Here is a 27,748-nt window from a genome sequence, read left to right as displayed (position 1 = left end):
TGAACAGAGAAAATCATTTAACTCTGAAGTACATGGTGAAAGACACTGATCTTCTGTGAGGTCTCTGGGCAGAAACTAGGTGGTGGTCCAGCCATGAGGTGGCCTGGCCCCTCTGCTGTGAAATCGGCAGCCTGTGTCACTGTTTCTGATTGGTCTAATGACGGACACGGGTGCTGCCAGCAATTAAAGATGCTTAGTGTCCTGCTCTCCACGTGACCGTCCCACCCGAGGAAGAATTGTCCTATCCCAAATACCACTAGGGTTTCTGCTGAGAATCCATGGGCTAGGGTGCTGTCTGCTCTGGCTGATGCCTGTCTGTCTTGAGGTACAAGGGTAGCTGCTATGACCTGGCTAGCACCCTCCACCCTTGGGAGGCTGTAATTATTCCATGGAAATCAAGGGAAAGAACACACACATCCTTATAAGGATGCTGATGGATTGTTATGCTACCACAAATTAAAGCCAGCCCATGGCCAACAAGCCCCATCTCATTTCCTGTTCTGGAGAACACTCACTGTGTCTGCCTGGGGCTGAGTCACGGCAGGAGAGCCGGGCAGGAGGTGGCCGTGGTCTGCAGGTGCAGGAAGAGCAGGGTGACCGGGAAGGAGGGCCCGTCGTGGGTGGAGGCCGAGAAGACAGCAGATAAACACGCTCTCTCCGGAAGGTGGGCAGCTTGGGAGTTGCAGGCGTCATTGATTGTGCCTCTGTGTGAGCCAGAGAAGATGCTCCCCCGGGAACAGCCAGTGGGGCTCCTGGGGCTCACACCCTGAAGATATCCCAAGAGGCACGCCCCCCCCATCCCCGACCCGGGACTGGGAGGATGCAGACTGTAGGCACCTGGGGGCCTTATTATGTGAGGGGCTCATTTACCCAGTCCCAGGGTTGGCCATTTGGGAGCTTGGGGCAAGTTTTTGCTTCAAGTAAAAACAGCATCAGATAAAGCTGGTTTATTTAGTTGAATTTTTCTTGTTAGAGTCCATAGGCACCTTGTAGTTTCTTACAGATGTGCCTTGGAAAGCCACAGTTTCCAAACTCAGGCAGCTCAAGCTTGGAGCCATATCGGGACACTCAGGCCCCTGCCCAGTTTAAGAAAATGGTTTTCTCTTTGGAATAAAAGTAGTCAGCTTTGGCCCTGGCTTTGCAGAGGAGCAGTTCAGGCCGCCTGGCCGCTGGCCGCCTGGGAAGTGGAAGGAAATCTCTTTGGTTCTAAAGACCCTCTCTTGGGGGCCAGGAAACGGATGAGGGCTGAATACTCTCTTTACCCAGAATCACCCCCTCCTCCATTTGGCAAAACTTCTAGTCCATCGAGACCTGCCCGATTTGCTTTCCCCTGAAGACTCCCCTTGCGTCTATCACTTGCTTACCCATGTTCTTACTTGACCACGTGTGCTTACCTGTGTCCATTCATGCTTCAGGCACCGGGCATTGCCCGGCCTGGGGCTGGTTGCTGGGGGCAGGGAAATAGGGGACATGGTTCTTCAGCCTTCCGGCAGCTCACGGTTTAGTTTCAGTGACAGAGGATTATGGTCAACTAAAATGAGTGGGGGCAGGGAGGGGATGGTCCTGGATTAGACGCAGGTTGATCACAGAACAAAATTCTGTAGCCAAAGACCAGGCTACAACAAGGTCTTAGAGTACTGAGATTTTACCAGGGTTTTTTTTTTGAATTTTTTTAAATGTTTTTTTAATTTATCTTTGAGACAGAGAGAGACAGAGCATGAACAGGGGAGGGGCAGAGAGAGAGGGAGGCACAGAATCCGAAGCAGGCTCTAGGCTCCAAGCTGGCAGCACAGAGCCTGATGCGGGGCTCGAACTCACGGACCGCGAGATCATGATCTGAACCGAAGTGGGACGCTTAACCGACTGAGCCACCCAGGCGCCCCTACCAGTTTTTTTTTAAGGGCCCCTTAAGTGATTTAAGTTATTCCTCGTGCTCAGGGACTTCCAAGTCCGTTAGTTACTGGCCCTTGAGGGCCACCAGCTACCCTGCACCTTCTTTCCGCCTGTGTGGTGACCCTGCTCTCCTGCAGGATTGATGGGGCAGCTGTATGAGGCATCCCCGAGGATGCTAATGTCACAGGGCAGGCCAGAGGTCAGTTGGGGTTGATCTAGGTGGGGGTGGCAGGGGTCTCGGGAGGAGGGACAGAGGTGAGAGACATCTGAGGTGAATGGGCTTGTGACTGCGTGTGTGGATCAAGGGAGAGGAAAGGACCCGTACGCAAATCTCAAGTTCATTCATGCCAACTCCCTGAGACTCCAATCTGCATTGCTTCCTCTTGGATCAGAGAAGTTGACCCAAATGACCCCCCGTTGATAATGGTGGACCCCTAAGGTGGGATGGGTGGCTGTGGGATCCTAAAAGGGAGGCAGGGAGGAGAGTTGAACAAAATAGCTCCGTGCTCGATGATGCCTTTGCTTTGGGACAAATCAGGAGGATTTTGGAAATGGGTCACTTGGGTACGTGGTGTAAAAATGTGGTGCCTGGTGAAAACGAGAGGCGGAGCTTACGGAACGCTTGACACGTTTTTTTCTGAGTCCTCCAAGTGACCCGCATCCTTATTTCACAGATGAGGGCTTTGATGCGAGACAGGAGGGAGCATGTGGGGTGACTCTAGAAACAAAGCTGGCGGGGCAGCCGGGAGACCCACGGCCAACTCCCTCGGCTCTGCAGACCACGTTGTGTGGGGGGCCAGATTCCAGTAACCCTTACTAGGGCTCCTTTGTGACTTTCACGTTAATTTAGGATGCCAGTCTAGACTTCCTAATGATGCCTTAGAATGGTTAGGGGGGGTTTCAGAGCCCTGAAGAGGGCTGACTACAGATGTTGCTGAGGTCGGCATGGTTCCTGAATGTCTTAGTTTGGGCTGCTGAACAAAATAACGCTAGACTGGGTGGTCAGCCAGACAGTTATTTCTTGCTGTTCTGGAGGCTGAGAATCCTAGATCAAGGTGCCAGGAGTTTCAGTTCCTGATGAGGGCTTGCTTTCTGGATTGCAGATAGGTGGTTTCACTCTTTGTCCTGATACTTTGGAGAGGGGGAGAGAGAACCTCTGGCATCTCTTCTTTTTTTTTTTTTTTTTTTAACGTTTATTGATTTTTGAGAGAGAGACAGAGCGAGACAGAGCATGAACAGGGGTGGGTCAGAGAGAGAGAGGAGACACAGAATCTGAAACAGGCTCCAGGCTCTGAGCTGTCAGCCCACAGCCCGACGCGGGGCTCGAACCCACGAACCGCGAGATCATGACCTGAGCCAAAGGCGGATGCCTAACCGACTGAGCCACCCAGGCGCCCCTGGCATCTCTTCTTAAAGGGCCCCAAACCCATCATGACCCCACCCTCATGGCCTTGCCTAAACCTAATTCCCGGGAGCTCCGTCTCCAAATACCATCCCACTGGAGGAAGGGCTTCAGCATGTGAATTCGGGGGACACGATTCAGTCTGTAGCAGTGAAGTTGGGTCTGCTCTCAAACGCACCCTAACCCTATCCTTCTCATCCAGAGCTGGGGGCTCTAGGTTTTTACGTGTGAACACTTTTTAATCTTAAAATACTTCCTGGCTTGATACTTAGTTGAATCATACTCGTGTGCTGTTTGCATCTATTGTTGGGGAAAAAAACAAACTCTGAAAAAGAGTGCCACAAATTTAGTAATCGCTATATTGCCAAATGGATCACAGCACAAAAATAGCTCGACGTGTGTTTGTCAGCATGTAACAGGCCTGCCTCTGCAGACCACACCCTTGAATCCCAGCACCAACTCCAGGCTTTCAGAGACAAGGGGGAATGACACCATGAGAAGGAGCTGGCAGGCCAGCATCTGGGCAGGGCACTGGGGAAGGGGGTCTGAGGTAGGAACTGAGGTGAGGGGGGGGGAACGTGGCTTATTAAGACGTGGCAGGTATATAACCCAGAAGTGACTCTTGCCAGACCCTGAGGGAACAGGTTTCAGGGACCGGAGTCTGGGAGCAGAGACCACTGGGTGGGGCGTGGGAGGGCCCCTTGCAAAGTCTCTCCCAGGAAGGGGGAGCTCATTCGGTGAATGGAGAACTCAGTTGTCAAAACTGGGGCCCTGTGTCCATATTGGGGCGACTTGATGTTGACCTAGAGAGCAGTGCATGGTGGGGGTGGGGAGCAGAGGAGATGCTAACAGTTACAGGTGCTTCCACGCCCCGGGAACTTGTTGGGTCCCTAAGGTTTCAGGGCCTCAAAGGAACCCTGGAGGTTGATCTTGCTGGCTGGAAGGTGCAGTTAGGAAAGGAAGGCCATGGTGAGGTTAAGTCCCTTTCCTAGAACACACGGTCATAGTGGAGGACCTAAGATCAGGACACGGGCCTCCCTGGCCCCAAAGCCTGCAGTCCCTCTACATTATTACTGCCTGTGTATCTCCTACTTCCGGTCATCAGGGTAAACCAGTGGGGCAGCGAGCGGATGGGTACAGAGTAATCTGATGGGCACAAGCTCTGTCACCCCATCAACCCCACCCCCCTGATGGCCTTTGGCCCACTTTATCCTTTTTCTCTTTGCATCCTTAGAGCTGTGCTGAGTGGAGAAAGCGCACCAAGATAGTTGAGGGAAAAGCATATTACGTCCGGAATTCCTGAACTCCCAGCCCGATTTCCAAGACCTAAGGCCGTTCTGGGGGGAATTGGAGCCCTGCGTAAATTTGCAATGTATGGCGCCTACTTCTGCAATTATTATCAAGGCGGAAAGCTGGCTAAAGTCATCCCCGTGAGCCCGTAATGCAGCTACAGACTCTGGGGCTGGGTTGGGCGTTTTCGGGTCCCGATGAGGGTCCACGTGCCCAGCTCTCTGACCCTAGGGACCTTCCCTGGTCTCTTCAGGCTTTGGGTTTCCCATCTGTAAGATAAGTAACAAAATAGCTCCTAGATCCATAGTGAGGGTTAAATACACAAAGTGCTTGAACTAACGCCGGCTATCTAGGATGCGTTCCGTAAAGGGACCAAAAGGGACATCACAAAGTAGGGGCTGGCAACCTGAAAGGAATCTCGTCACGAAAGGACAAGAGAGAGGAGAGCCGCCTGCTGAGGCCGGTTGTGTTTTAGCCGCTCACAGCGGTCTTCCTTCCTTCTTTTCTTCCTTCTGTTAATAACACCCAAGCTGCAGGTACCAGGCACTGTGCTGGGTGCAAAGGCGGAGAGCCCACCCGGGCGGGGGAGGCTGAGTGAGTGTACGGTGGCCCCGGGCACGCCTGGCCCGGGTCGGGTGACCTGAAGCAGAGCCTGAGCCTGTCCCCGTGCTAGGGACTGAGGGCGTACTCTCGGAAAATGGAGTGAGGGAGGCAGAATGGGATGGGGGCAGAGCTCGGAGGGAATGTGGTCTCAGGCAGCTTGATCGAACGGAAGACTCTAGAGGGAATGCCATTTTGAGGCAAGGGGGGGTGGCCGTTGTACCTCCCGGGTTATTCAGGCGCTGGCCGTGGACCGCCCCTGGGAGGGTGGGAGTGGGGTATGTGTCCCCCCGCCCCCCCACACTGAGAAAGCCTCCTTTCAGCCAGTGGTGATAGTTCAGAGTGGGGGCGGGGGTGAGGGGGGCAGCCCACAGAGGGGCCCCGGGCAGAGCAGCGGCCTCCAGTAAATCACCCCGGTGTCCGGGGAGGAGAGGGGACGGGATGTGAAAGATGGGGGCTCTTGTTCTGCAACTCTCAGTATCCAGGAAGCTGTTTTTACAGTATTTGCTTTATCCTTCTCAACCAGGTTGTCCACGGGCTATCAGCGCCCGTGTCTGACGTAGGTGGCGAGGGTTCGTGCAGGTAGGAATAGGCGCGAGGTAAATTAATGGAGTGAATTTTTCTTTTTTTTATTGTATGAAATACAGCCTAGAGAGTGTTAGGTGTAAATAATGGAGAACTTGTTATTTCAGTGCTCTCGATTTCCATGCCGAGGCCAAGTTCCGATCCCATAAATTCCTGTGATAGATACTGTATATTCTTCCCACCCTCACTACCAGTTTCCAGTCCCTTATGCCAAGGGTAACAGGAACAAGGACTAACGTTACAGCACAGCTCCTGAATATGCTTTATCTTGCCTGGTTTTCATCAAGCCTGAGAAGCCCCCCTATTGGTCTTGGGAAATCCATCAATCTCTCGTTCATCCTTTCCTTCCTCACTTTCCTGTAGCCCTCTCAGTCCTAGCTGCTGCCCGGATCAGGTACCGGGTGCCTTTTGTCAAACTCACTCTGTCACTGCGACCCCTCAGCAAACTGTTGACTTTTACGGAGACCGACCAGCACCTAAGAGAGAGGTTTTTTGCCCAAAGCTCTGAGCAAGGCATCCTTGACGTCTTTGTTCCTCAGGCTGTACACAACAGGGTTGAGGAGGGGTGTGATGACCGTGTAGGTCACGGAGATGAGTCTGTCCTTCAGGGAGTTGTGAGACTTGGGTTTTAGGTAGATGACGGAGGCGCAGCCGTAGTGGACGACGACCACCGTGAGGTGGGAGGCGCAGGTGGCAAAGGCCTTCTTCCGGCCCTGGGCGGAGGGGATCTTGAGGATGGTGGAGACAATCAGGACGTAGGAGATGAAGATCAGCACCATGGGCAGAACAAGGACACACAGACTGATGAGCAAGGTGACAAGTTCTTTGATGGTGGTGTCAGCACAGGCCAGCTGCATCAGGGGCCGGATGTCACAGAAGAAGTGGGAGATGACGTTGGCATCACAGAAGGGCAGGCTGAACACAGACGACACCTGAATGATGGCCGTGCTCAGGCCAATGCTCCAGGAGCCACTCGCCAATTGTAGACAAGTCCTTTTGCCCATGACGACGGAATACCGCAGGGGGTTGCAGATGGCCGCGTAGCGGTCATACCCCATGGCCGTGAGCAGGAAGCAGTTGTTGATGCCGAAGGCGAGATAGAAGAAGAGCTGAGTGGCACAGTGTGGGATGGAGATGGCTCTTTGGGGACTGAGGAGACTGGACAGCATGCGGGGGATGATGGCCACTGTGTAACAGGTCTCAGAGATGGACAGTACGCTCAGGAAGAAGTACATGGGTGTGTGAAGTTGACGGTTGAGGTGGATAACGGTCAAGATGATGGCATTGCTGGCGAGGGTCAACAGGTACAAGACCAGAAAGACCACAAAGAGAATGAGTCTGTGCTGCCACCCAAAAACAGAAAAACCTTCAAAGGTGAACTCTGTCACGGCGGTCAAGTTGAGTCTTGGCATTGAGGACAATCTGGGTCTGAAAGAGATGAAGCGGGGAGGTTGGACATCCGGGGTGGAAGCAGGAGGCTGGTCCACGGTCCTCGTCAGCCACGTGCAGGGGCGTGAAATGGGTGTAGCTCCCGGTTTCTGAAGCTCTCAGCTTTCAGACACTGGCCAAGTTCACCAAGACTTCCCAAGGTTCGCAGGGGCGTGGCGCTGGGAGGCAGATGCAGGGGGGTGGGGAAGAGAGTAAATACCCGCAGCAAGCGGTGGAAGCACCTCACATGCTTGGCTGGAGGGGCTGCAGACCAGAGAAGGCACCAGACTGAGTGTGCACAGCCTGGAAGTCCGCCCACGCTCCCCTGCTTTGGCCCAGCAGTGACGCACCGCCTGTCAGAGAGCCAGTTGTGAGGGGACCTCCATAGAGCGAGAATTCAAGCCAGGGACAGATCGCTGCTGGAGGCATGATTCTGGGAGGTAGGCGGCCAGACCCAGGTGTGCTCAAAGCACATAGTATTGTCGTCCCCGTGGGTCAAGTTCAAATGGCCAGTGTCTGGACTAAGGCGGGGAGAGGAGACACTGCTCTTTTCTCTTGATGAGAGGCTAACGTGTGGACCCAGGACACTATGATCCAGAGCCTGATTCTTGCTTTCCTCCCTGTGCTCCCCAAATACCCTGTGTTTCAACACCTGCATCCCCTCCCTTCCGTGTGGAGGGTCGTTTCTGCTTGTTTCCTAGTCTCTAGTCGAGCACAGAAAGCCTCTCAGACATCCTAAAGGTAGGTTTGAAGTACCGGTAGCTCCAAGACAAGAGTGATAAAAATAACAAAATACTGACGTTTCTAGGAACCTCCGGCTTCAACCTTAGTGTAAGTAGAAGATGCTTGCTTTACTTTGCTCACTTTGTGTGTGTGTGCTCGTCTATAAAATAGAATGATATATCGTCACAGTGTTGCTATGGAGATTATATTAATTACTCTGTGCAAATAGCCAAGCGTAGTTCTTGATATGTAACAGGCAAACGGTACATTCAATTTCTGCTCCTTCACCCACCCTCCCCATCCCCACTTCCAGTTGGGTTCTACTTGAACGTCAGACCCACCCAGACATCATGCAGGGTTCTCGTCGTTGATTTGTCCCATCTCTGTTGACTGCGACGCTTGGTCCTCCCTTCCCACCTCCTGCCCAGTTCTAGATTCTGCACCCTGGAGGGGGGCTGGGGCTGGTCTGGAGTCCAGCACCCCCGTGAGCAAGCCCCAGCTCTACCGGCTTCATGTTTGACCTTAGAAATGTTCCCTCATCTCCTCAGGCCTCAGTTTCCCCCCTTGTAAGATGAAGGCAGGACCGATCTCCACGGAAGACGACCGATGAAAGAATTACACAAGAAGATGCCTAGAAGGCATTGAGCAGAAGGCCTGGTATACAGTAGGCCGTCAATAAATGGAAACCATGGGGGCGCCTGGCTCAGTCGGTTGGGCATCCGACTTCAGCTCAGGTCATGATCCCGACTTCAGCTCAGGTCATGATCTCACAGTCTGTGAGTTCAAGCCCTGCGTCGGGCTCTGTGCTGATGGCTCAGAGCCTGGAGGCTGCTTCGGATTCGGTGTCTCCCTCTCTCTGCCCCTCCCCTGCTCACGCTCTGTCTCTCTCTCTGTCAAAAATAAATAAACGTTCAAATAAATAAATAAATAGATGGAAACCATTGATAAAGGTGAGCATAGATGTCAAAATAGGAATAGTTTAGGTCATTGTTTTTGTCTTCGCTTCTCTCCCAAGTCCCAGCTCAGGACGTGGCTGGTCTTCATGTAGCTAGAACGTATTTACCAGCTTGCTGCATAGAGGGTGTTCTACTAGCTTTTAGAGACAGGAGGAGGAGGAGGAGGAGGAGGAGGAGGAGGAGGAGGAGGAGGAGGAGGAAGCAGGGAAGGAGACATTCCCGCAGGGGAGAGAGTCCCAAGGGCAGGGGGAGCGTGTGGATGTGGGTCGGGATGGGTAAGCCTCTCCCAGTGCAACAATTCTGCAGGCGTGCCTGCGTCCGGGACCTTCTTCTCGGGCTCTGCTTGGACTCCTGCGCTCGGGAAACTCTATTTCAGCCATTCACTGATCCTCACTTTCCTGGCCCCTGCTTGAGATCTGGGGCAGGAAACGGGAGGAAATGGCGGGGACTTCTATATTCGGGAAATCCACTTTTCCTGGTGGAAAGGGCCCACGTGGGTTCACCCCACCAGAGTCTGGTGGCTTGTGGCTTGCCACCAGGCCCCGTTCACCAGGAGTGTGACAGGTAGGACTGTGAGGGGTGAGAGTGCATGTTCCTAGTTTCCCTGGCTCTCCCTTCAGCCTTTAGTTGTTTTGTTGGGCTAAAGGGACCAATGAAGCCCTTAGAAAGTTCTGCCTCAGGTTTTTCTAAGGCTAAGTCCCAGATAACCCTTTCCGAATGATTTTTTTCCCCAGTATGTATAATGCTTTTTATTCCCTAAATCTTACAGCCCAGCTATACAGTCATTGTTCCACTTGACGATAGTCCCAGGACAGAGGAGAAAAAGAAAAGGTGGTGTCCCATGAGCAAGAGTCGTGAGGCCGCGCCCAGTCAGACAAGAACCCTGCTTTTACTGAGTGGTGGAGGGTGACTCACCTCTCGCCAGGCAGGGCCGAGGCTCGATCTGGCTTCAGAGAGTAAGGCTGGAGAGCCCCGGCCAGCACTCCTGCTCCGCTGGGCAGGTGCAGCACGCTCAGAGTCTTCTGAAGGGAAGCCTGGAAGAAAACCTTAGAACCTGCCCGGGTCTGTCTGTTAATTCCTGCGCTGATTGGTCAGGTCTGGGAGTCACAAAAGCAGCCCTAGGCTCCCCTGTGCCTTCCCGGAGCCCTGCCCCTTAAGTGTGTATTACAGGCTGTCAGGGAGGACTGTTCCCCCGGGCCCCTGGGCCCCGGGGTCCCTTTCCCCAAGGGGGCAGTAGCAGGATCCAAATCTGCTGATGTCTGGGGACCTCATTAGAAAGGGGGCTCATCAGCCCGATCACATGGACGGTATGTGTGTAGGCAATCTGGGGTTTCCAGCAGGAACAAAGCCTTTGCATCAAGACACGGCCCTGATCTCCGTAGATGATGAGGAGCTCTTGTCTCCAGACCCAACCATACTTTTACATTTTTTTTTTAAATTTATTTTTGAGAGAAAGACACAGCGTGAGCAGGGGAGGGGCAGAGAGAGAGGGAGACACAGACTCCAAAGCAGGCTCCAAGCTCTGAGCTGTCAGCACAGAGCTTGACACGGGGCTCGAACCCACAAACTGAGACCATGACCTGAGCTGAAGTCAGACGATTAACCAACCAAGCCACCCAGGTGCCCCAGGACCCAACCACATTGAAGGGTGCAGCTTTATTAGTCAAGCAACTCGTGCCCTGGGGTCTCGTGCCCTAATTGCTGAAGATCCGTGAAGCCCCTAGCAATTCAAATATTCCAGAAGCTGTGACTCATTCACTTGTGGATGCTTTCAGCAGGTGCTCACTGAGCGCTTTGCACGTGCCAAGGCCAGGGAATGTGGCGGCAGCTGGGGACACGGCATCCGTACTGACGCCAGTCCCGCTGCTTGCTCGTCAGTCCAGAGCATCGCTTCGAATCGCTGGAGAGAGCAGACAACCTCCAGATTCCTGCCTCCCTCCCATGTCTCCTGGCCTTTGGGCAGTCAGCAGACCCAGCCTTGTCTGCCTCTCCTGCAATGGGCCCAAGACGGGCCTTCCCAGAGGTTGAAGGCAACCCAGACACTGACCCGCCAGCTTCCCTGGGACTTTGACTCCTTGGTGTTTCCTAGTTCTGGAGCTCAGTTTATGCCTTTCTCCTAGAGACCTTCCCAAAGTACGAAAGGCTCCCTTTCTAAGAACCAGCGTGCTTGAGGCATGAATACCTGGGAGTAAGGTAGTTTATTAATGTGTCTTTGATAAGCTGGGTCAATGGAGACTGACAAACCAGCATGGGATAATGGCCAGCCATCCAGTCCGGTCCCACATCATCTCTCCTGGCCCCAAATGTTGACCCGAGAGAAACCGGAAACACTCGGGCTGATGAGCCATTAAAAGCAGACGGACCCACAGCTAAGAGAGATACTATATGGTGTATTTACCATTGCTGGGTGGGGGGAAGGGGGGTGTGGCGGGGAGGGTCTTCCCAAGACCTGAAAAGAATCCGTTAATCTTGGGCCTCATTTGTCAGTGTCCCTTCACAGTTTTTCCGGTAGGCAGCTCAATTCAAATATTTACACAGCTCTTTGGAATTAGGACTACAATGGGATTGAAACCCACGAGAAAGAAAAGGAAACCCTGATGTTGAAATTATGATCTGGAAACTGCGTGCATTTTTAGAACATGTATGGTTCTTATCGTGGGTCTATCTGACATAAGTTTAGACGTAAAAAGCCTGGAAAATCTGGAGTGGATGGAGGGTTTTTTTTTTTTTTTTCCCCTGAAAAGGGAGAAAATACACTGATTACATCATCTGCCTATTTTTGGCAGTTTTGTCTTTTCCGTTCTGACTTTTTATATCTTCTCTTGTTGCATTCAGTTATGAGCCATGATACAATGTCGAACGCTAGCAGCCACAGAGGCTATCATGGAGACTTGTTCCCTTTTTCCAAATTTTAATTAAAATGCTTCTCATGTTTCAGTCACCATGACAGGGGATGTTTGGGGCACATCTCTGGCATTGCCCTCTATCAGATGAAGGAAGTTCCTTTCTATTCCTGGTTTGTTTGCCACTTTATCACTAGTGATCTATTACATTTTCAGCTGGCTCCTTTTCTATATCCATTGATAGGATTGTATGCTTTTTACTCTTTAATTGGTTAGGGTGGTGAATTACATTAATAGATTTTTCTAAGGTTGACTCATTGGTACATTTTTAAGAAAAACCCTGCTTGGTCAAAAGACCAAGGCCCAGTATACACTATTGAATTGAATTAGCTATTTTTTTCATCTACCTGTTATTTGCCAGTAGTTGTCTTCTCCTACTTTGCCTATTTTTGGTACCAAACGTTTGCAATTAACAATGTTTTTCAATGCTGGGGAAATTTCACGCCTTTTCTAAGCTCTGAGCCTGGTGTCTTTTCTTGTTTGTTTTTTGAAAGGGTGGATTTTTCCCCCCACTGCTTTTCCATTTTTTTAGGGTTATTATTCTAGTAAATTTTCTATTCCTGGTATAATTATGGTAATTTATATCTTCCTCTGAGTTTGCCCATTTTATATACTTTTTCAAATAGATTGATACAAAGTTGTTCAAGGTATGTTTTTATAATCATCTTATGTGTCCTTTTCTCCTACCTCATTTTGTTTAGTCTTTCTGATTTATCATTGTCGTTGAAGGTTATTTTAAACTCATCTTTCCAGAGATTCCAAACTTTAAAAAAAAGAACATTTCTATTGTCTCATGTTTACTTTGGATTTTAATTAAATTCTACTTCATTATTATTTGTTTCTACTTCCTTTGGGTTTATTTTGTTCTTTTCCAGGCTTTTTGGATTAGAATCTTTTATTTATCTTGCCTCTTACAGTAAACCTAGAAAGCTGTAAATTGCTTTCTGGGAACTGCTCTGGATATTCCTTATTTATTTTGATCTGTAGTGCTTCTGTTAAGTTGTAGAACTATGTATTTTAAAATTTTTGTTTTTATTTCTTCTTTAACTCACAGTTTATTTTTAAAAATTTTAATGTTTACTTATTTTTGAGAGAGAGAGAGAGAGAGAGACAGAGACAGCGCAAGAGGCAGAGGGGCAGAGAGAAAGGGAGACACAGCATCCGAAGCAGGCTCCAGGCTCTGAGCTGTCAGCAGAGATCCTGACACAGGGCTCGAACTCACGAACCGTGAGATCATGACCTGAGCTGAAGTCAGTCGCTTAACTGACTGAGCCCTCCAGGCGCCCCAACTCACAGCATATTTAGATGTTTATGTTAGTAGAATAAGCGTGATACAACAATCAAGAGCTTAGACCGTGGAGTCCCGGCGCCGGGCTTGTGTCTAACTCTGCCACTTACTCTCCGTGACTCTGGGCAAGTCGTTCCAAGTCTGCGTGTGTCCATTTCCTTGTTTGTAAAATGTGGGGGATGATAGGACTTCCTCAAACAGCTATTGTAAAGATCGGATGAGTAAATATTTGAAAGTGCTTAGAATAACGGCCGGAACAGAAGTGTTTATGAAGTAAATATCCACGTCTATGAAGACGGTGATCCAGGGTTTGGCTCCTTTTTTGGGACGGGGGATGTATTGTGTTGTGGTTCATGGAAATTGTTTATATAATATCAGTGTTTCAGAATTTCTCGAGGCTTCCTGTGGGGTCAAAATCGTGACCATTCTCTGTGTGAAGGTTAGACTTGTAGATCAGGCGTGTTAATTATTCTTATACCCTTTTGAACCCTATTGACCCATTGATGGTTTTGTTAGTTTATGAGAGAAGTGCCTGAATGTCTCCTGTGATTGAGTGTTCAGTTTCTCCCAGGCGTGTTATCAATTTTTGTGTAGTACGTTTTGAAGCTATGCTGTTAGGACCTTCTAAGTTCACGAGTGGAAGACTTCCCTGGTGAATTATTTTGCTTATCAATACTCTAGATTCCTTATTGGTTTTCACTTTGAATAGTATTTTGTCTGATGTTTGTAGTATTACATGAACTTTATTTTTTTTGTTTTAGAGAAAGCACAAGTGGGGGAGAGGGGCAGAGGTAGGGGTGGAGAAAGGGAGAAAAGCTTAAGCAGGCTCTGTGCTTAGCATGGAGCCCAATGCAGGGCTCGATCCCACAACCCCAGGACCATGACCTGAGCCAAAATCAACCCACTGAGCCTGCCAGGCGCCCCTACATCAACTTTTTTTTTTGTCAGCCTTTTTCTGGATCCCATCTCAGCCTCTTCATTTTCAACCTTTCCTTTTTATTTTAATTTTATTTTAATAGTGTCGTGCCAGATTATTAAAATTCAGTCTGAGAGCCTTTTGTTTCAATGGATTAACTTAATCAGTTCACATCTTTTTTTTCCTTAAAAAAATTTTTTTTTACATTTATTTATTTTTGAGAGCCAGAGAGAGACAGAGCGCAAGTGGGGGAGGGGCAGAGAGAGAGGGGGAGACACAGAATCCGAAGCAGGCTCCAGGCTCTGAGCCATCAGCACAGAGCCCGACGCGGGGCTCGAACCCACGAACTGTGAGATCGTGACCTGAGCTGAAGTCGGACGCTCAACCGACTGAGCCACCCAGGCGCCCCAACTCACATCTTTTATAACTAGAGATGTTGCTGGAAATTACCGTCCTCCTCTCTGTTTGTTTCTTCCCCAGGCTTTTGGTTTGATTCATTTTCTGGTGATTTATGTACCACTTCTAGTCATCCAAAAGTGAAAGTGAATTCTGTACAACTGAATTTAGTTTTTACAAAGAGTGCAAATGCAGAATTAAAAATACAAAATGTCACTTCGTTATTAAAGCAGTTCTACATCCACCTGTGATTCTCACTTCTTACGAGCGCCCACGTCCAGCTCTTTTACCTGTTTTCGTGGTGTCCCCTCCATATTTCTGCTGCTTCTGTTTTCTCCATAACGTGGCTGCAATAATAGTTCTGACTTCCTAGATTTTAGACATCCTCTCCTGACTTCCCAGCTCATTTGCGACACTGTGCACCCATGAACACACACGCATGCTTCTCCTCGTGTCATCCTCCTACTAAAACTTCATTCTGGGGGCGCCTGGGCGGCTCAGTCGGTTGGGCATCCGACTTCGGCTCAGGTCATGATCTCGCGGATCGTGGGTTCGAGCCCCGCGCCGGGCTCTGTGCCGGCAGCTCGGAGTCTGGAGCCTGCTTCGGATTCTGTGTCTCCCTCTCCCTCTGCGCCCCCCTCAAAAAAAAAGAAAGAAAGAAAAAAGCATTTAATGAAAAAAACACTTCAATCTGTTTTCAGAACATACATCATTGCAATATGCAAATATTATTCTGAGCCAGGTAGCACGCTACGAGTGTGGATCTCTTCCAGCACAACTTTTGTTTTCTCACTAAATTTTAGTAAGTGAACCCTTTTACTTCAGTTTTGAAGTATGCATAATTAATCCAACCTCAATTCCTTTTCCTTTTTCTTTTTCCAGAACAGGAAAACCTTCTTCCAAAGCTAGTTAGGTATGGTTAAACATAGGGGGAGCCTGGGTGGCTCAGTCAGTTAAGCGTCCGACTTCGGCTCAGGTCATGGTCTCATGGTTTGTGGGTTCGAACCCCACATGGGGCTCTGTGCTGACAGCTGGGAGCCTGGAGCCTGCTTGGGGTTCTGTATCTCCCCCTCTCTCTGCCCCTCCCCTGCTCATGCGCTGTCTCTCGCTCTCAAAAATAAATAAGCATTAAAAAAAAAAAAAGAATACATTCCTCATATAAGAACCAAGATGCTTTTCCCTCACAGGTGACGTTCAGTGTGTCTGCGCTTCATTCCAGAAGCCAACATTTACCCCCACCTGCAGGCAGCATTTACCCCACCTGCCATCACACATGAGTCTTCCTCCTTCCCTCTGAGGTTCAAGTACCTACTTGAACTGGGACAGTTCTCCTTGGGTCTCACTTTTCTGCACATCTTGTGAACAGAGGCACTTCACGCCTTTGTCCTAGATTATTATTTCGAGGAAATCTGTATAACGAATGGCCTTGGAATATAGACTGTGTGTCCCTCTGAAGCACAGAGGAGGCAACTTTACTGCGCGTTAAAGCAGACTCGGGGTCCCCAAGCTCAGAGTTTCATTTTTCTAATGCAATTCATTGCATGATCAGGTCCTTCCTGGCCCTCCTTCTGTTCCTGTATGAGAACCAGAGCTCGAAGAACCAGCACCAGGGTCAATACTATTGCTGTGAATAATAACGTCCTTTGTCTCAGACCCAGGAGTCTGTCTTCTGCCAGCATCCATGACATGATGGCAGGCTAACGTGCCAGCAACTTGCAAGTAGGGTCCGTCTCAGACCCTTCATAGCTCTGGATGGGGGCTTTATTCCAGTTTTCTTAATTCTCTAACCACGGTTCTGCATGCACAGGGGGTGTTCTGTAGAGAGATAACTGCACCCCTGTGCTCACTGCTACATTACTCACGATAGCCAAGACATGGAAGCAACCTAGGCATCCATCAACAGAGGAAAGGATAAAGAAATGTGGGAGAGAAACACGTGCCCACGCACACACACACACACATTATCCAGCCTCAGAAAAGGAGGAAATGCTGACATTTGCAACAGTGTGAGTGAACCTGGAGAACATAACAGTTACTGAAATAAGCCAAATGATCTCACTTATATGTGGAATTTAAAAATGTGAAGGTCACGGGAGCAGGTGCTTGCCAGCAGCCGGGGGAACTGGGAGATGTTGGTCAAAGTTAAAAACTTACAGTTACAAGATAAATAAGTTCTGGGGCGCCTGCGTGGCTCAGTCTGTTGAGCGTCCGACTCTGGCTCAGGTCATGATCTCGCGGTCCGTGAGTTCGAGCCCCGCGTCGGGCTCTGTGCTGACAGCTCGGAGCCTGGAGCCTGTTTCAGATTCTGTATCTCCCTCTCTCTGACCCTGCCCGTTCATGCTCTGTCTCTCTCCGTCTCAAAAGTAAATAAACATTGAAAACAAATTCAAGAAGAAACAAGATAAACAAGTTCTAAGGATAGAGCTTGCCGCATAGTGACCACAGCCCATAGCGCTGTGTCATATACCTGAAATCTGCTAGGAGAGAGGTTCAGTGTTCTCGCCACACACACGGTCAGGGATGTGTTAATTCGCTTGATTGTGGTAATCATTTCACAATGTATATATCAAATCATCGCATTGTACACCTCAGACATAGTACAGTTTCTTTTTGTTAATTATACTTTAATAAAGCTGGGGGTCGGGGGGAATGCTGGTGAAGGAGAGTTCCAGGATTAGAGCCCTAAAGCAGTCCCACAAAGCAACCCCAGCCAGACTGGAGCTGGAGGAAAGAGGAGTGCAGAACGCTGGTCTTAAGACAAAAAGAAGCTGCAGCAAGCTAGATAAAGGTGGATGGAGACAGGAGTGACTGGATATGTTTGACCATGTCTTTTTTTTTTTTAATATTTATTTATTGAGAGAGGGAGAAAGAGAGCAAGCAGGGGAGGGGCAGAGAGAGAGGGAGACATAGAATCTAAAGCAGGCTCCAGGCTCTGAGCTGTCAGCACAGAGCCCAACGTGGGGCTCGAACTCACGGAGTACAAGAACACGACTCGAGCCCAAGTCAGGCACTTAACCCACTGAGCCACCCAGGCGCTCAGTGGGGAATGGGGAATGTATCCTTAAGAGACTAGATGATCCATTTGCTCTGTAAATAAAAACAGTAATATATTTTGGGTTTCAAACTTTGGGAAGGCTCGCTCTCTCTCTAGTATTTGAGCCGTTAAAATAACAGAGGATCTTTATTATGTTTGGATTACAGGTAGGTAATAAAGGTCAAGATAAATGGTTATTTATCTTAATGGAAATGTATATATTCAAAGATGTGAAGATATGAAGTCAATGAAAATAAGTGGCAGGAATTTCTCTGCGGCTGACAGGAAGAGGAAGCGAGAAAATGTAAAATAATACATTTAAAAAGAGAGCCTAGAGCGTGATTGAAGCATCAAGTCCTCTGAGCTATTAATTTAAAAGAAAGCAGAGTTTGCAGCCACTGTGGGCAATTTCCCAGTATACAGGCCTAAAAGATTTTAAAAAATGGGTTTCATCAGGGAGCAGTGACAACAAAAGACCGTTCACACACCCTTGGTTCTCCTTCCTGCAGGCAGGTGACCCCCGTCCACGCCACCAGGTAAGAGCCGGGAAATGCCCTCGGGAGAGGGGCCAGGGCTCCCGGGTGCAGGTAGTCTGATAAGGCAGAGGCAGAGAAGGGATGTGATTCACGCCAGCATATTAGGAATGGTGTGAACAGCACTAATACAGGCTCATTCAGCTCACACAATAGTAGAAAGTACGTAATGACACATTTGGTTCCATCAAATTCAGCCTTTGTGTTTCGGAAAATCCCACACACCAAGGCGCTGTTCAGCCCCAAAGACTTAGCTGGGTTTCTCTTCCTTGCGATAGGCCCCCAAGGACTCCGCCTCTTTAAAGCCACCACAGGCCACCGAATGGACCCTGGACCCATTCCGAACCACTCTTTATTTCCCGAACGTGGCACCATCATCCCTCATGGTGATGATAATTATGGCCAACATTTTTTGAGATCTTTCTATGTGTCAGCCATTTTGCGTAATGGCTCACACACTAACCTATTCGATCCTGGCTGTATTTGGAGTTAAGGACTAATGTTACCCGCTGTATAGATGTGGAAAGTGTGTTATAGAGAGGAGTGGACCTTGCCCGAGGTGGGAAGTAGGATTCAGTCGTAGGACCTTCTGGATCTGGAGCTTTACCTCCACATTTCCTAGACCTTTGTAAATGTTGATCTGTCTAACCAGATGCCCTCTGCAACGCATCCGTGAGTCACCTTTCCCTTACTAACTTGGACAAGCTCTTTTCTAGTGTATTGTGACCCTTAGTCTGCATTAGTTGGCCCTGTCCGATGCTTCTGTAGCATCCTGTACCAATTTCCATTATAGCACCCGTTGTTCTGTATGGTCATTCTCATTTATCTTTCTCCCTTAATGATGTTCCGAGTTCCTTACATCACAGACTCTTTCTAATTCATTCTTCATTCAGTAAACGTTTATTGAGAAGCTAGTAGGTAGTAGGAATTCCATTGATAGATCCTATCACATGGTAGGGGAATAGGAAATGTTTGAACAAATAAATAAATACCTTTTCTTTCAGATTCATTTCCCCTTAAGATCAGTTGTGAATTTTATTGCTAATCTAACATGGAAAGACGGGGGTTGAATGCGTGGCTACACCCAGGAAGTTACAGAATCGATTGTGTTCACCCAAGCTTCCCGTGAGTATTGCCTTCTCTCGTCAGCTTCCGGTTCGTCCGCTTCCGGTTCCTGCCCTAAGATCCCTGGAAGGCACTGGGTGCTCCGTGTCTCTGCTGGTGGTGATTCCTATAATCACACCTCATAGGTACTTAGTTTACTTAGATAGAGTTTGCTAGGTGCCAGACACACATCTGAACACTCTGCGTATCTTAACGACTTTGATGCTCACAACTCTGTGAAGAGGGTGCTATCCTTAAACCCACTTCAGAGAGAAACCACCACGGAGGTGACTTGCCTTGCGGTGACATGGCTAGAGGGAAGTGGGATTCCATCCCGGGCAGTGTGGCTCCAGACACATGCCTTTCGTCGCTGAGCCCTGTTGCCTCTCCCTATGCTCTTCGTTCCTCTTTGAGACCTAGTGACGGGAGATTGCATTTTGGCACCTTCTTGGTGAGGCATCGCTCGGTAAGACGTGTCGCAGAAGGATGTGTGGCACTCGGTCGAAGTTCCGTGTGCAGATAGCTTTTGACTTTGCATTTCACTTCCTTGTGCTCACTTCTGTATGAAATGACATGTTCACTGGTTTCTAGTATGGAATTGTTTATAATGGCGATAGCTGGGGGGGAAATAACATCTGTCAGCATTAAGCTGAGTTAATAATGACCCATCTCTAAAGTGGAAAATTATGCTGCCGTTAAAAGGAATTCAGGTAAATCTTTGAGTGCTCTGTCGAAGGATGTCCTAGATGTCGTTACATACAGCAGGGATAGTATTAATGTATATATGAGCACACGTTTGCTTGTATATTAGCCTGTATTTGAAGGCATATCTGTATTTTTATATACTATGTATTTCCTGGAAAGAATGTGAGGGTGGGGGTGGGGGTAAGGAGGGAGCGTGCTTACTGATTACATTAACATGACTTTGCTATTCATTTGTCTTCAGTAATACAACTTTATTCTTCTACTGTCTTCATCAGCATGGCATTGCTATTCCAAAAAAAAAGTCTTTGTCCAGGAAGACAAAAGTTGTGTATAACTTTATTGTTCTTCTTGGGAAACTTCGCAAAAAAAAAAAAAAAAAAACACCTCAGGTCAATGACCATGAAACTGTTCAGCTCTTCAGTAAACACCACCAAATGACTGTTAATTCTCTAAGGCACTTGAAACCCTGACCTCAAAAGTCTTTGTTGGGTCCACACATCCTAAACTATTTTATCATGACACTCACCCAGTCCTAATTAAGCTCCTGAGTTGGGAAACCAGTCATATACCATAGCCCCAAAACATCACGAATAGCCTCACTTTTCAGTCCCCCCTAGCAGATATAACACTACTGCTCTAGGAAGGTGATACTCTCCTTGTCAAGATAGGAATAAACTCAGCTTTGCTTATCAACAGGTTATTTTAGTGCTATTTTCAGAGAGTTAGCATTCTTTTTTAAAAAATTGTTTTATGTTTATTTTTTGAGAGAGAGACATAGCGAGCAGGGAAAGGGCAGAGAGAGGGGGAGAGAGAGAATGCCATGCAGGCTCCACACTGTCAGCATGGGGCTTGATGCGGGGCTCGAACTCATGAAGTGTAAGATCACGATCTGAGCTGAAACCAAGAGTTGGATGCTTAAGCGACTGAGCCGCCCAGGCGCCCCCAGAGGGTTAGCATTCCAGAAGGGACAGAAAGGAAGTTTTAAGGGAGACTAATAGTTAAATGGAACCTGCCTTAGTTCTGTTTTTGTACAGCATTGTGCATTACCTATTCAACAAAAAATTGGAAGGAGGGATGAATGGAAGAAACTAGGTACTCAATAGAAGCACGTCAGGAAAGTATGCAAAAAAGCTAGATATGAGTCCTTTATCATTTCAGTATGGAGAAGCAGAGAAGGAACACCCAGCAGTGAAAGAGCGTCTGTGATAGGAAGAGGCCAAAAGAACTAGAATACTTTAAATTTCTTAGAAAGAAGCAGGGTCATTTGTGGAAGAGAGGGGTAGAGGACGCGTACTGTTTAAGTTTGTGCATATGATTCAGTGTTAGGAATTCTAGAACAGTTGGGAAGCAAGACACAAGTAAACCTTAGTGCCCCTCTGTTAAACTCATTGTTTCTAGAAAAACTGAGCCTCTCTTTGGGAGGGAGGACAGATTCCAGCTGTACCAGTTGGGTCAGCATGATGGGGGGGAGAGCTACCTTGACCACTCGATCAATCCAGTGGTTTGGACCCCCTCTGGGAAGAGTGCTATTCAGGAGAGAAGGCACAGAGAAGAGCTAGAGCTAAAGTTGGAAAGCCAACATGCACTGCCTTTCCAAAGAAAAGACATTTGATTGTATCTTCCTTCCTCAGTTTCCACTGTGGGTTCAGCAGCCAATTTCTCTTTGAGATGGTGATGAAAACATTCATCTATGCATCCAAGAAACTACCCCCCAACCCCCCCCCCAAAGGTGAACACAAAGACAGCCATATGTAGAAACATCACAAACTATTGTAGGATAAAGACAAAAATCATGAAATCAGCAAGAGCTAAATGACTCATCCCATGCAAGGAAACCCACACTTAGGCCCGTTTAAAAAATCAGATTTTGTCATGGTTGAGTTTGAAACTTGTGTGTATATTGTGGAGATACCAGACGTGTCGGCGGCAAATATTTTCTCCCAACTTGTGGCTTGTCTTTTCCTTCTCTTGCCGTGTCAGAGAAGAGGTTTTTATCTCTCATGGATGGTGCCCTTGGTATTGTGTCGAAACAGTCCTCACCACACCCAAAGTCATTGAAATTTTCTTCTCTTTTAATTTTTTTTTACATTAAAATTGTTTAAGAAATAAACAATTTCTTTTAGGGTACAGCACACACACACACACACACCACATCTTCTTTATCCGTTCACCTGTCGATGGGCATTTGGGCTGTTTCCATACTTTGGGCTATCGTTGATAGCACTGCTATAAACATTGGGGTGCATGTGTCCCTTTGGTAACAGCACACCTGTATCCTTTGGATAAATACCTAGTAGTGCAATTTCTGGGTATAGGTTCTATTTTTAATTTTTGAGGAACCCCCCACACTGTTTTCTAGAGTGGCGGCACAAGTTTGCATTTCCACCATAAGTGTAAGAGTTCCCCTTTCTCTGCATCCTCACCAACATCTGTTGTAGCCTGGGTAGTTAATTTTAGCCCTTCTGACTGGTGTGGGGTGGTATCTCATGGTGGTATCTCATGGTAAACACATTTGTGTTTCCCTGATGATGAGTGATGTGGAGCATGTTTTCATCTGTCTGCCAGCCATCTGGATGTCTTCTTTTGAAAAGTGTCTATTCATGTCTTTTGCCCATTTTTTTCACTGGATTATTTGTTTTTTGGGTGTTGAGTTTGATCAGTTCTTTATAGATTTTGGATACTAACCCTTTATCTGATATGTCATTGGCAAATATAGTCTCCCATTCCGTCGGTCGCCTTTTAGTTTTGCTGATTGTTTCCTTCACTGTGCAGAAGCTTTTTATCTTGATGAGGTCCCAATAGTTCATTTTTGCTTTTGTTTCTCTTGCCCCCGGAGACGTGTTAAGTAAGAAGTTGCTGCGGCCAAGATCAAAGAGGTTTTTGCCTGCTCTCTCCTCGAGGATTTTGATGGCTTCCTGTCTTACATTTAGGTCTTTCATCCATTTTGAGTTTATTTTTGTGTGTGGTGTAAGAAAGAGGTCCAGGTTCATTCTGCATGTCGCTGTCCAGTTTTCCCAGCACCATTTGCTGAAGAAACTGTCTTTATTCCATTGGATATTCTTTCCTGCTTTGTCAAAAATTAGTTGGCCATATATTTGTGGGTCCATTTGTGGGTTCTCTATTCTGTTCCGCTGATATAAGTGTCTGTCTTTGTGCCAATACCATACTGTCTATTCTGTAACAGAAACTGTGAAGAATTGGTATAATTTTTCCTTAAATGTTTGGTGGAATTTATCAGTGACCCCATTTGGGCCTGGTGCTTTCTGACTTTATGTCATTTTCCTTTTTTCTACAAAATTTATTGTAACAGTTTTCAGAAGACAGGTCTGCTGGCAACAAAATCCCCCAGTTTTTGCCTGAGAAAGTCTTTATTTCTGTTTCATTTTTGAAGGATGATGTTGCAGGGTACAGAATTCTAGCATGGTCATTGTTTTCTGTCAACACTAAATATTTCACTCCGCTGTCTTCTTGCTGGCATGAGTGCTGAGGAGAAGGCCGGTGTAATCTTTGTTACTCTATAGGCAAGATTTTTTTTTTTTTACTTCCGCCCCTGACGTGAACCTAGTGATCCTGTGGTATACACGGGATCCTGTGTATACACTGTGGTATACACTGAGGGTGCCAGCAGGACACAGATCTTCTATTTCTGGAATTAAGTAAGAGCGGGTTGCCCATATTCAAGGTATTACCCCATTACTGCCATGGGTTGGTGACAGAAAAGCAAAAACGATGAGCCATATCCCATGCTTCTCCAGGGAAATGGGCTGATTCTTGCTTCCACAATACTTGAGAGCCAAAGTGAGATCCTGTCCAAGCAGTACAAAAAAAGAAAAAAGAAAAGGACATTAAGAAACACAGGAGGGGCATGGAAGTGATAGTTGCCGAAAATTACAGGCACAGTGATGGCATTATTAACCATTGTTACGAAGTACAGGTTTAGGGGTAGAAAAAAATCCTTGAAAAAGAACTCACCTCTATTTATATCTTTCTTTTCATTGGGAAATGTCACATCGCAAAGAGATTTGGAAACAGTCAACATCATTTATTAACACCGGGTACTGCTTTTTTCTCTAGAGAGGACACAGTATACAGGAAGAAAGAGATGTGACAGAACTTAGTTCAAAAGAGCGTTGGCCTCCATTTCTGGAAACATGATGAGTGTGATAGCCTGAATGGCCCTCCCACCGCCTGGCCTTGTACTAGTGGTCTCGTGTACACGAAGGAGCAGGGCTAAGGAAAGGAAAACACAGGACTCAGTCCTTGGTAAGAACACCTGTTCTGGGAGATTCCCAGGGCACTTTGTGCTGGCAATGCATGTTGGCAGAGAGGACTGGACCGATCTCAGCACAGAGGGAACTCAAGTGCCACGCTCACTCAACACCCGCCATGTCTTTGACCTGGACCCACCTCTTTCGTGGTCAAGTTGGGTAGTTGTTCTCATGATTCTGCCGTTCGTTTGTGTTGAGACTTCTCCTCCCTGTCATCCTTGCCCTAAATCAGGCACATCACGAGAGACTTGTTGATTTATTCTCAAGAGTGCGGAGTTCCTAGCCGGGGGAAGAATACTGCTGGCACCCGAGGCTGGGGCAGCACTCTCGCCTGCAGCTCGGAGCACAGTGCAACCTGTTGTGCAGCGAGAATCTCACCCTCCCTTCCCTTTGGCCAGTTCATTTGGATCCGGACCCTTCTCAGTGCCAAGGCTGAACTCTTGCTGCAGCCAAGCTCCTCCTCACAGATTCCTCCAGCTTTGGGCGGTCACATAGGCTTGGCCTCCTTTTCTCTTTGTCCTTCTAATTCTGTACCTGCTGTGACTCTCTCCAACAGTGTCCTCATTGTGACTATTATTTTTCTGGACCATCACCTCCATATTCCCTTCATCAGCAATCAGCTGACTGTCTCCATGTGGGACATACATCTTCCCAAGCATGCTCTCCATCTCAGAGAACAGCTATGCTGTGGCCATCACTCCTTGCATCCTATCTGGCCTCCTGAGTCCTCACCAGCCCATTGCCATTCAAGACGGTCATGCCCGCTCGTCTCCTGCCTCACTTGTGCGGCCCACAATGCTTTCCTGCTCCTGGCCACGCAGCCTGATCACTGCGTGGCCATCTGCAACCCCTGTGGTAGCCGGTCCTCGTATTCATCGAAGTTCTCCAGAAAAACAGAACCCGATAGGTTTTATTGATACGTGGAGGAGATTTACTATAGGAATTTGCCTCAGGTGCTCAAGGAGGCCGAGGAGTCCCGTGACCTCACATCTGCAAGCTGTGTAGAACCGGGAAAGCTGATGGTGTAAATCCCAGTCTGAGTCTGAAAGCGCGAGACCAGGAGCACTGATGCGTGAGGGCAGGAGAAGACGGATGTCTCAGCTCATCCGCCGACAGAGAATTTGCCCTCCTCTGCCATTTGCTCTATCCAGGCCCCCAGCAGATGGGATGATCCCTGCCTACGTTGGGTAAGGGTGATCTTCCCCACTCGGTCTGCTGATTCAAATGCTAATATATTCTAAAGACACCTTCGCAGGCGTGCCCAGAATTAATGTTTTACAAGCTGTCTGGACATCTCTTAGCCCAGTCAAGCTGACGCACAAAATTCACCACCACAGCCGTCCTAGGGAAGAGGCCTGTGCCAGTGGACGTCTGCGTCTCTAAGAATTGGCCTGGGCATGGCCTTGTCCAGGTAACACCTGTGTTTGGCCTGCCCTTCTGTGACGCCCTTGTCATCTTTCCCTTCTTCTGTGACGTCAGGCCCCTGCTGAAGCTGGCCTGCGCGGGCACCCCTGTCAGCGAGATCATCAACTTTGTAGTCAGCGTCTGTGTCCTGATTCTGCCCACGGGCCCGGTCTTCTCCTATGTCCTCATCGTCTCCACGAGCCTCAAGATCCCCTCCGCCCGGGGCCGGAAGAAGGCCTTTGCCACCTGCACCTCCCGCCTCACGGTGGTCATCGTCCACTATGGCTGCGCCTCCGTCATCTACCTCAAGCCCAAGTCCCAGAGTTCCGTGGGGGCAGGACAGACTCATCTCTGTGACCTACACCATCCTCACTCCCCTGCTGAGCCCTGTTGTGTACAGCCTGGGGAACAAGGAGGTCAAAGTTGCCGGTGCAGAGCCGTGGCAAAAACACTGCTCAACTCTCAGTGCATCGGGACTGTGATAGTTTCTCTCCACGTACTCGTTCCTCTGAGTGTTGACTCGCAGGGACATCGTGATTCTCCACAGCTCCACGGAGCCTCCAATGGGGCCTGCCCCTGCAGGGTCCTCTCCGGAGACGTCTCCTGTCACACTTCAGTCATATTCCCATGAACACAGGTAACAGGCCCTGGGATTCTGGCCAGTTCTTACATCTGCCAAATAACACACAAAAAAGGAAGATTCGTGTTGGACACCTTGGAAAAAGCTCCAAAAATTTTGTTCTGCTTTGAGGCCAGGGGACCTCCAGGAGAGATGGGGTTGGTCAATCTAGCTGCGCCTTATACACTTTCCTCTCACGTTTTCATTTGTTGCCAGACTTTGGTGCAAGTGCACTACTCTTTCTCTCCAGCTGGTCTCTTTTGCCCCCCACCCCAGGGAGCCCTGCTGGATGCTGTTCCTCCCGGGTGCTGTTCCTGCCTCCCCCACGGCCGTGGCGTGTCAACACCGGGACTTAGTATCACAGCAATGATAAAGTTGTTTGCCTTTGTACACACCTCACGATTTATAAGGAATTTCCACCTGCAGGCTTTTATGTGATCTGGAAGGTAGGCAGGTCAGCAACGATCTTGTGCCGTAAATAAAGAAACTAAAATTCCTTTTAGTGAATCCGTTTACAAGATGTGGGAACTTCATGGGCAAAATTAGGACCTTCAGGGAATAGCGTGGGCAGGGCTGTGGCTGGTCTGCAGGAGGCTTTGTGCCTGTGAGGAAAAAAGCATCCTCTCCTCTGGATGCTTCTGTCAGAAATGGCCATCACGGTTTTACTGCCCTCTCCTGGGAATTATCCCGAATCCAGATGTCTAAGCTGTGGATGGACCCCCTTAGTGTCACACTGGACACCTGCAGAATCCCACGCCGCAGGGCTGATCGAGGGATAGACGAGGAGCCTGGAAACAAATAGGTGCCAGTGTCCTTGCCCACAATCTTCGTTCAGTCCTGGGTTGTCTGAAAGCCTCATTTCCCAGCCCGCCCTTATCGACTGGAGTCCCTCTCACATCTCTAACTCGGGTCTTGTCGAGAGGATGTGTAAGATGTACAAGTTCTGGAGTTACTGTAAGTGTGGTACCAGCACGGGGGCTCCTAGACTGAGCCAGCCTCTGTGGGTCCTGAGGACCAGATCTGTCCCCAGTTCTGCCAAGAGCTGGAGACAGGAGTTTACGTGGAGGGGGGGTGGAGGCCACGGTTACCCTGCCAGCATCTCGGACATCTTCCTACAGATACAGGAGCTATGATGTTAAACTCCCAGTTTCCAGCCCTGTGCCTCTAGTTCGGTGTCAGAGAAGACGACACGGATGCATTAAGTGTTTCGTGTGCAATAGGCACCGTGTTCGACATGGTATGTCCTGTGTCCTTCAAAAGCTGGTATATCGATTCATTTCTTCGCTCATTTACCCAAGTGGTGGTTATTGAGGGCTGTATGACCCGTTGGTGCTGTGAAGCTGGCTCTAAGAAGGCTGGGGCCATCCCACACTTTGTGACCAGGGGACCCCTTTGAACTCTTCATAAAAATGAAGGAGGACCCAAGAGTCTTTGCTGGTACCACCTGACCGCAGTAGAAATTAAAACCAAAAGATTTCCAAAGTATGTTTTATTCACTTAAAAATAACAATCCAAATGCCAGCACAAGTCACGTTGTTACGAAAAATAACTACAACCCGGACAAAAAGAGTGACGCCCGTGTACGTTTTTGCTAATGTGTCCAGCGTCTGGTTTCATCCAAGAGACCCGGTTCTCCCGCACGTGCCCTGACGCCCTATCGCATATCGCGTAGCCTCTGAAAAACTTCTCTCGGAAGAGAAT

General features: G+C 48.5%; 1 protein-coding gene and 2 pseudogenes across 1 annotated transcript; 2 read left to right on the top strand and 1 right to left on the bottom strand.

Moving 5' to 3' along the window:
* Positions 1 to 27,748, top strand: part of LOC128312952 (olfactory receptor 10J4-like) — a 133,797-nt pseudogene that overhangs the window by 35,108 nt on the left and 70,941 nt on the right.
* LOC106987139 (olfactory receptor 10J4) lies at positions 6,247 to 7,182 on the bottom strand. Its single transcript, XM_015085382.3, has one exon. The coding sequence runs from the start codon at positions 7,180 to 7,182 to the stop codon at positions 6,247 to 6,249; it is 936 nt and encodes a 311-aa protein (XP_014940868.3).
* LOC128313106 (olfactory receptor 10J3-like) lies at positions 25,346 to 26,044 on the top strand (annotated as a pseudogene).

Source organism: Acinonyx jubatus, chromosome E4 (assembly GCF_027475565.1).
Source record: "Acinonyx jubatus isolate Ajub_Pintada_27869175 chromosome E4, VMU_Ajub_asm_v1.0, whole genome shotgun sequence".
NCBI lineage: Eukaryota > Metazoa > Chordata > Mammalia > Carnivora > Felidae > Acinonyx > Acinonyx jubatus.
Note: the sequence above shows the minus strand (reverse complement) of the source record. Positions and strands in the feature narration are given on the sequence as shown.

What these genes read in the sequence shown, in the direction of transcription:
- LOC106987139 (XM_015085382.3), bottom strand. Translation starts at nt 7,182, where the DNA reads ATGCCAAGACTCAACTTGACCGCCGTGACAGAGTTCACCTTTGAAGGT.